Source organism: Theobroma umbraticum, unplaced genomic scaffold (assembly GCF_002168275.2).
Source record: "Theobroma umbraticum cultivar Fairchild unplaced genomic scaffold, ASM216827v3 scaffold_4.1, whole genome shotgun sequence".
Taxonomy (NCBI): Eukaryota; Viridiplantae; Streptophyta; class Magnoliopsida; order Malvales; family Malvaceae; genus Theobroma; species Theobroma umbraticum.
The window spans coordinates 7266361-7275904 of record NW_018397258.1 but is presented as its reverse complement, the minus strand read 5'-3'; the positions used below and the strand labels follow the sequence as shown (position 1 = coordinate 7275904).

The 9544-nt window shown below is 34.3% G+C and overlaps 1 protein-coding gene across 1 annotated transcript; it reads left to right on the top strand.

Annotated features, from left to right (window-relative positions):
- The first annotated feature begins 1306 nt into the window (after positions 1 to 1306).
- FBL17 (RNI-like superfamily protein) lies at positions 1307 to 8740 on the top strand. Its single transcript, XM_021425368.2, is given in 14 exon segments — positions 1307 to 1354; positions 1357 to 1732; positions 1735 to 1782; positions 1785 to 1938; positions 2439 to 2540; positions 3142 to 3286; positions 3377 to 3561; positions 3765 to 3869; positions 4013 to 4110; positions 4210 to 4430; positions 4519 to 4585; positions 4674 to 4759; positions 4901 to 4999; positions 5302 to 8740. Coding segments are annotated over 14 exon segments (1803 nt in total). The 3' UTR covers positions 5371 to 8740.
- Positions 8741 to 9544: the final 804 nt, after the last annotated feature.

Sequence of the window (9544 nt, the reverse complement as noted above, 5' to 3'; positions counted from 1 at the left end):
GTAGGAAAGTCTATTTAATTTAAAATAAAAATAAAAGGATTTGATTGAATGCAAAATAAAAATTTATTTAAATTTTTAAAGAAATTATAATTTTTTTCAATTATTATTTGTTTATATTATATTACTTAAATACATAGTATCGGATAATCCTTTTATCGAAATGAATGGAGTAGTATCATTAGAAAGATGTTTGGATGCTCATCTACTTTCAGCAAATAACAAGTGGAAGTTGCTTAGATTTAAGTTACATAATTTTCATTAATTTACAACATTTGCATTGGCATGCAAACAAATTGGTACGACTACTTGAGAATAGACCAATGCATGAAAAAGTTGAATTGGGCGGCAGTGTTTTACTCATGTGTCTCTCCCACCCAACTCATACGCCTACACATTTATTAGCGGCAATTATTTAAGTCAAATCTGCAGTTTGCATTCAGACCTTCCACATAAGCCAGAGTCCTTACATAATTGGTTTAATCTATGATTGGGAACATAAATCTTATATGATTTTTGATAATAAAACGCACATATAAATTAGTTTCTTTTAGTGGTAAAGAGTTTTAGGATTCAAAATAGTATGTTTATATCGTCGGCAAAAACTCCCTTCTTCACGGTGAGTGGCAAATTTGTATATTTGCGTGCTTCTTGTTATGGCTTGAAGATTGGAGCAATTTACCTCCAAAAATTTAGTTTAAAGGGAAAAAGGCTGATAGCGGACGCATTGGCGCCTTTTGCATCATCACTATTAAAACGCCATATTTCAATTTATTTAGCTAAAGTTAAAATTTTTATTAATTACAATAATCCCACCCTGATTTTGTTCTCCTGGTTTACCGTGTGAAAATGAAATAATTTCTCCACAGCCCCAATAATAAATTCTAAAATCGCTATTACTACTTAAATTTGTCCAATTTTCCAGCATATAGCCATAACGGGAAATATTTTCGGATGTGAAAAAACACAAAGGAAAACATTAAAGAAAAAGCATCGTCTAATCCTCTTTATTTTATTTGTTTAACGTTTTCCAGTGCCAGTCAGACAGTGCTACTGACCCACCAAAGAGAAGGGTAAAACAGTAAATAAACATCATAAACCCACGCTCCTCTCTGTCCTCTTTTTTTTTTTTTTTCAGGTTTCGAAATGAGGCGCGAAAACTTGCCATTCCCCGCCCCTTCCCGACCAAACTCTCCTCCCTTTATTTTCCACCTCTCTCCCTCTCACCCAGATCCCCTCCCTCCCTCCCTCCCTCCCTCTCTCTTCTCATTTCAATCATATCTCATATCTGTCTCCGTTGCCAAAGACCATGCACCACCCACAGCCCCACATTTCTTCATCCGCCTCCACGGCAGTGCAGCAGCTGCAGCCGCTGCCGCGTTTGACCTCAAACCCGCCAAACGCCGCGGCAGTTACAACTGTGGCAGATGTGGACTTCCAAAGAAAGGTCATGTTTGCCAAGTTATCAATACTGGTAGCACTCCCACTTTAACTTCCACCCCAACATCAACTCTTGCCACCACAACTATCACCGACGCTTCCTCCTCGGCAGCCCGTCCTCCGCATCATCCCCCACGTCAGCCCTACTCCCACCTCCGACGTGCTCTTTCCTTTGACGACATCGACATCCGCTGCGACTCGCCGGAACTCGATTTAGATGGCTGCGATTCTCCCTGTCTGGGTACGGATCTGGATCCGGATAATGAGATAGTCACCGGAGGGTTACCTGCGGGATGTTGTGGGAGGTTCTGAGGAGATTGCCGCCGGCGGGGCTGATGGCGGCGGCGAGGTGTGTAAAGGGTGGAGGGAAACGACGAAGAGACTGTGGAGGGCTGCGGAGGAGCTGAGACTTAGGGTCCCACCCAGGGCTCAGCTCGGGTTCATTGGATCGGTTTTGCAGAAATGCCCGAGCCTTGTTAGGCTTTCTCTTAAAATGGAAAGGTTCGGGTCTAAACTAATCTTAGGCAGATCTAGGGTTTTATGGCCTGGATCGGTTGGTACCAAAGGAGATCAAGATAAAATTATAAAATGTGAATTTAAACTGGTTATAATTTAAAGGAAAATAATCAGTAAAGTGAAATGGAAATTGATCTACAATCAGGAGCGCCACGAGAACTTCCAAAGTGTTTTCCATCTAAGCACTGTTGTAATAGTGTTCTCTGGGCAGCATTCCAATAAAATTTTCCCTATAATTGGAAGGTAAAATCAATGCAATAATTGACAAGGGGGTTGGATTGGCTTTCCAACAAAAATTTTAGACCGGAGAATTTTAAGATCTATAATCACTTGAAGAGACACGTCCTAACAGTTTATTTAATTGCAAGAACTTGAAAATGGTTTAGTTTTCTGCATCCTTTTTGGGGAATTTGGGGCGTGGGGGTCAATGGTACTTTTAGACTTTTTTTTTTTCTTTTACTAATTTTCTTGTTTGGGTTTTGCAGTGATGTGGATGCAACGATGCTGGCCTGCATTGCGTTTTCCTGCCCTAATTTGGAGTCCATGGAGATTTCCACATCGGATACAGCTGTCAATCGGATCACAGGGTATATGATTTATTATCTCGCCTTTTTATTTTTGTAATCTATAGATAGATCTTGTAAATGGTATGCCTAGTTGCTCAGTTAATAAACTTTGTTACTGTTGGATTGTCCACCCTTGATTTTGTTGATGGATGAATTGCTTTAGATCTAAGCTAATTGATTGAAGTTTATCAGTCTCTTGAGTCTTCAATAAATCTATAAGAGGCTAAAATTAGGGTGCAATAGTAGATGTTTCTAGTTGAGCGGCCTTTGATCACTCTTTTTTCATTTTTGTCCTTCTAATTTAGATGTAATCACATGAAAAAGTTATGAAGTTATGTGCGCCCTGTTATAGATTTCTTGGTCCGACTCATGTCTTTTATATCATCCAGAGCTTTCTCTTTGTTATTTTGGGCTCTCATGTGCTTAAATTCCTGTTTATGATGGAAGGCATTCAATATTGTTGCCCCTGTTTTGGAGCTCAAACTATTTGGTACTATTGTATCTTGTAAGGTTAATGTTATTGTTTTCTTTTGTCTCATACCCTGCTTCATTTGTAATTGCTTGGTAACTGGGCACAAGTTAAAAAGTGCCATATTAACTTTCCTTCAATTTTAATGTATAGAGATGAATTGGGTCGTTTTGTTGCCGATAAACGCTGCCTAATGAGCCTTAAGATGGAAGGATGTTCTAATTTAGGGGGCTTTGTCCTTTCTTCATCAAGTCTATCGACACTCTGGCTTTCTGATCTTTATTCACTCTCTAAGACGGTAACATTTTCATAAAGTCCTTATTTCTTCTACGTTAACCATCTGGGGCATTTACAGTGAATTTATGTTTACATGTGCCACCTTTTGTAGGTTTTTAACTGTCCCAATTTGAAAGAGATGTCCTTAGAATTTTCTCGCCTAGAAAATGATACTACTGATCTTTCTACCATGGTTGATGGTATGGGAAGATGTTGTCCAAGGTTGCAAAATATTCACATTGCATCAGTTCGTCTTTCTCATGCTGTTGTGCTTTCCCTTACGGCCTCAAACTTGAGGTTTGTTGATCTTTTGATCTACAAGTTCATTTTATCAAGTATCGTATATGAATCTAAGAACATAGCATGTAATGCTTGTTTGCTTTCTTAAGAGTACTAGTGCTTAATTGGTCTTGCTTTGTTCAGTTTTCTATCATTGTTGTGTTTTGAGTATTGGGAGGATTGATGAATCACTAGTTTAATAACAATCGTCCATTATTCAGGGGCCTGCGAATGCTTTCACTTGTTCTTGGCTCAGAAATCACTGATGCATCTGTTGCTGCTATTGCTTCAAGCTATTCAAGATTAGAATTACTTGATCTGAGTGGGTATGTTTTGCTCCAGCTCGGCTAAATTAATCTATTTATCTGGGCTGGATCTAAATGATTGGTTTTCTTTTCAATTAATCCTCAGAATTCTTTTCAATTAATCCTCAGAACCAATTTTCCTAATGCTTGCTGCTTGGTTTCAGGTCTAGCATCAGTGACAGTGGCATTGGAATGATCTGCAATGTGTTCCCGAACACTTTGTCAAGACTCCTCCTTGCTCTTTGTCCTAACATCACTTCAAGTAATCTTCATGTCCAAGACTCTCACCTATATATATTTACCTATAATTGTCCTATTTTATGTAAATCTATTCATTAATATTTTTGTCTGCATTTCTCAGGTGGAATTCAGTTTGCCACAGCTCAACTACCCCTTCTTGAACTTATGGATTGCGGGATGACCATATGTGATCCCAATTCCCAGAATTCACCCAGTGATGAAAGTGGCAACAATGAACTTCCAAATGCATTTAATCGCAAATTGCACCTTATGTACCAGAAGCTTATTATCAAACACAGCCGATTAAAAAAACTCAGTTTGTGGGGTTGTTCTGGCTTAGATGTGAGATCTTTTAGTCCATAATCTTGATTGTATTGCTAGTTTTTTCTTAATATTCTCTTGTGGTTCTTATTTGTGAATGTCAATGCAGGCTTTATGTTTAAACTGTCCAGAACTCAATGACCTTAATTTAAACTCCTGTAAAAACTTGCATCCAGGTATGGAATTTGCTAGTTTGAACATTGTCATTTACATATGCTCATCTTTCCTTGCGATTTATTTAATAGAATTGTGTGTTTTCCTCAGAGAGATTGCTACTTCAATGCCCAAGTTTACAAAACGTTCATGCATCGGGATGTCAGGAGTTGTTAATTGGGGCCATTGAAGGCCAGGTAATACCAATATCTTTGCACTCCATTTTACACTTGTTAAAGCACTCATGTGGTATGCTTTATCCAATTTTTGGGGGGTTGAAATCAGTTGCCCTTATCAATAGGTTTTGCTCTTGTTTAATCTTTGAAAACATTTGACAGGTCAGTGATAACTTGGCCTCTGTGGAAAATCATTTTCCATGTAAGCGTCTAGCTGATGGCTCTAAGAGGGTTCGTGCACCAAATTTTCTCAGTCAACAGGTATAGTTGAGATGGGAATGGAGTATTATTATTACACCATTCTGAACATTGCTGTACATATGACGTTAGTTTTCTTCTGACCTGCTATGTCATTAAGTTAAGAGATATTAAGCAAATGAAATTATTCTGGTTATCCGATATAAAAGAAATCCTTGTTGCATTGCTGGACCCAAACCAAAATTGGTTTTGTTTTAGTGACAGCGAACGCCACACTTGGATTGATAATTCAAACTTTTGGAGAAAATAGTAAAGGGTTTGGGGAAAGAAAAGCTAATGTGAAGTTTTGTTGTTTGCAATTGCAGTCAAGTGAAGATGATAAGAAACGGAGGAGGATAGTGGGACGACAATGTTGTAACGTGCTTGTGGACTGAAAATCCCATTTTTTTGATACCTCTACTTCGCATAGCAATTCTATTGTACGCACACATTGTTGTCTGTTGTCCCAAACACTAAAACAGTTCTCTAATAATTCAAATCCCGTCGTGGAAGGCGCTCAATTTGCCTTTTCCATGTAACTCTGTTGTAACACCAACATTCCAAGGCTGTCGTTGCACTTTTTATCCAATAAAAGTTTATTATTTTATAAAAGGTTTTTTTGTCTTTATCCCTTTTAAGTTTTAACACCAAAACTCTGAATCTTCAACCAAAAGGAACAAAACCGCCCTTTTTAACTAGCAACTTCTATATAGTCTACACATTACTTATATTAAGGTGTTATTTTAAAATAATAGCATAGTATTTATTTTTAAAAAAATTATATTTTATATACATTCGTGAGGGTATTTTTTTAATTTTATTAATAAATTTCTGTAATTAAAGATGATAAAATTTGATTTCTCTTGTGAATTTCACATTGATCTGCTCTCGAATGTGTTGGTTTATTTTTTTGAAAAAAAAAGAAAAAAAAACAAGAGCGAATTGTTTTATAGGTAAACTTCTTATTAAACAATTCCATTAAAATTATTATTATTTTTGTATATCCTTTCAAACCATTTTTTGTCTTTTTTACATTGTTTTATCCTTGTAATTTTTTTCAATTAACATTTTATGGATTTTTTTTTCGATTAGCATATTGTTGATAATTCTTGTTTCCACGAGAGATTAAATTATTAATTCGCATAGGATAATTACAAAAGTATTAAATAAGCAATCTAAATTGGCATTGAAGACATTTTTATGATTTTGTTGAGTAAAATTAATAATTTAATTTTTGTGAAAATAGAAATTATTCATAGAATTTACTAATTAGTAAAAAAATTCACAAATTATTAATTGAGAGAAAAATTACAAATTATCATATGAAAAAAAAAATAAAATTACAATGATATGGGTGGAATTTGTCATATTCTATTTGATAAGCAAGGCGAGGCAGTTATACTATATTAATGCCCCCTCTCATCTTGCTTAAATTATTATTATAAATAATTTTTTATATTTTTTATATATGTGTATTCATACATTTAAAAATAATTAAATTTGAATATTTGTGTTGTATTTTGAAAGTTCAAACTTCTATTTTATTTTATATACTTTTGAAAATTATATAGAATTTGATATATCAAAATTAGTATTAAAAAGTTTTATTTTATTTTAAATTATTATAATTATACACTATTGTGTAAATTGATATGTAAGATTTATGAAAAAAAATTTTAGTTATTTGTGTTAAGATAAAAGTAAATAGGTATAATTTTTATTATCTATTTAATTAAAATGATTTTTGTAACAAAGTTATTCACAAGGCAAAGATTCTATTGTCCAAGTGAGACGCGATAGATGAAACAATCTAAACACTGACTATAGTTTTAATGTTATATTTTATATAAAATTTTAAGTTAAAATATTTAAATATTTTAAAATTTTGATCAAAATTATATAAAAAATTATTAATTTAAAAAATAGATATTTCATCTTAAAAAACTTAATACCATTAACAGAAAAGTAAAAAATATATATATATATATATATTTCCTATATTTTTATGAGAATATTGGATTTCTGTAAGAGGGGGATATTTTGATTCAATTTCTCCTTTATTTGTTTGCCATCTTGTTGTATTCTTTAAAGTGTTTAATTGGGGTTGCTCAAATTGTTCAAACCATTCAAAGAAATCTATCAATATTTTATGTTTTTCCATGAATTTATAATAATTCTGTAATATTTGGTTATTTATTTTCTGTATATTTTCATGTTGTTGTAGTTGTTGATTTATTTTTTCAAAAGTAATTTCATCTTTTAAGTATTGAATTTGATTTTCTCTGTAATGTATTAATGAATTTATTTTCTGTACTGAAAATCTTTTTAATAAGTTAAGATTTTTGATTCTGGGTTTTTCTATAAAAGGAAATCTGATTTTAGTTTTTAATATTTTTGTAGTTATTTCTTGATGTTTAACCTTGTAAGGTTTTAACATAGATATAAATGGTGTTCCTAAAATAATGTCTTGGGTTATGTCTTTTACCACTAAAAATGGTGTTCGAAATCTTATTCCTTGATTAATTATTTCAGCATTTGATATTTTGTAGGTTATTTTTAGTTTTCCACCATTAGCTGTTTTTAAACCTTCTGAGGTTCTGTCATAATATTTTGTGGGGATGAGGCCTCTTTTATACAATTTTGGACCTACAAAGCGTCTTCCCGACCAAACCCTACTCCAACACAATCCCAAACATCTACCTCCGGTAGCCAAACCCAATATTTCAGAAAAAAGAATACCCAAAATGTTCTCTTAATAGAGGAAGGACTATACCAAGAACTACCCCACATTGCTATCAGAAAAGCCTTCCAAGGTTGGCATTACAAACCATGGGATTTGCAAAAATCTCAAACTTTTTACCAAAACATTTTGATTCAAACAGGGTCAGCTCTTTTTAAACAATATGCTGATCCAAAAGATCCAACTCTTATCACTCACTCAACGGCACAAATTTTAAAAGTTTTAAGGCCGATTGATTGGGGTGAAAATTTAAATCTTTCCAAAAGATTTCCAGCAAACTTTTCAAACACAATTAACCATTGCCCTATTTTCAATTACTGGGATTACCAGCAGGCATGGTTCAATACTTTTTTGTATAACAATAAAAAATCATCGACATTCATGGTTGATGTTTTTCAAATACGGCAACAAATACAAATTTCCAAATTGGTTTTCCCACTGGTGGAATTGGTTTGGACCCCTAAGAGAAATCCTTCCACCAAAAATTGAGGAAATTTATGAAAAATTTTCAAAATGTTTCAAACCAGAAGAAGACCAAGCAACTTTGCACACATCAATACACTTCTTCTCAAAATTAACAATCTCATGGATCACATCCTGGGATTATGCTTATGATAATGATATTCATACTGGCCCAATTATCTATTTCTTGAATTATATTTTCATAATGAATATTTTCCTCGTTGATTTCTGGGTTTTGAATACTAGAACCAGAACTGGAACAGGAGGTGTTTCTTAGAAACGGAAACATTTTGGAGATTTATTTTCTTTTCTTACATAGGGGGTTTCTAAGACGCAGATGAATTGTGAGGATACTGCCTACAGGGAGAAATATATCCTAGCAACGCCAAACCTAGGCTTCAATTGGATTGTTTCTCAAGGACTCAGCAAGAATCAACACAATATGCATGCAATGTCTTTAAAACCAGAACTCAGATAAGAAAATAAAATCCAAAAGTTTTGTTTAGAAGTAAATACCTCTTGAACCGCTTTGGCTCTGATACCAAAAGTACACCAGGAATCCGAAGCGGATATTCACTAAAAATAAAGTAACACAGAAGATGAGATAATTGGGAATTGATTTTGTTAAAACTTGAAGAACTAATATTTGATTTGGTAATTGATTTTCAAAAGATACATTTGAATATTGGAATACAAGAGATTTTCCGATAAGAAAACAGTTCTCCGGAATTTTCTCCTTTTCCTCAAAACCTGCCTTCCTTCTCCGTTTCTTCCTCTTTTTATAGAGGATCCTTTCTCTTTCTCATTTCCTCTTCATTTTCCTTACATTTGTCGGTGCATTTCATTTTGAGTTCGGTGCATTTCATTTTTGTTTGTTTCTTTTGAGCTGCTTTTGTCTGCCGCTTTATCTGCCACTTTGTCTTTTGTTTCTTTTGAGCTGCTTTTGTCTTGCCGCTTTATCTTTTGTTTCTTTTGAGCTGCTTTTGTCTGCCACTTTCTCTTCTTTTTGGTTTTGTTGAGCTGTCTTTTGCTTTTGAGGCCGAGTTGTTTGCCGCTTTGTCTTTTGTGATTGAAGCTGTGGGCTTATCCCTTTTCTTTCCTCTGTCTTCTAGGAGGAATGTAATCTTCATCTTGGGATAGTCTGGTGGTTGCTCTGGATGAGGCTGAGTCTTCATCTTCATCTTTCTTATTCGGACCAAGAGAACTTAACATTTTTGCCTGATCTTCTTGTATTCGGATTTTGATGTAGCTTGGGCTAGGTCTGGCACTGCATTTGACTTAGCTTGTAGAAATCTGGCATTTCATGGAGGCTTCTATTCCTTTGCAGAGATTTGGATTCTTTTTGAAACCATGAGACAAGTATTGTG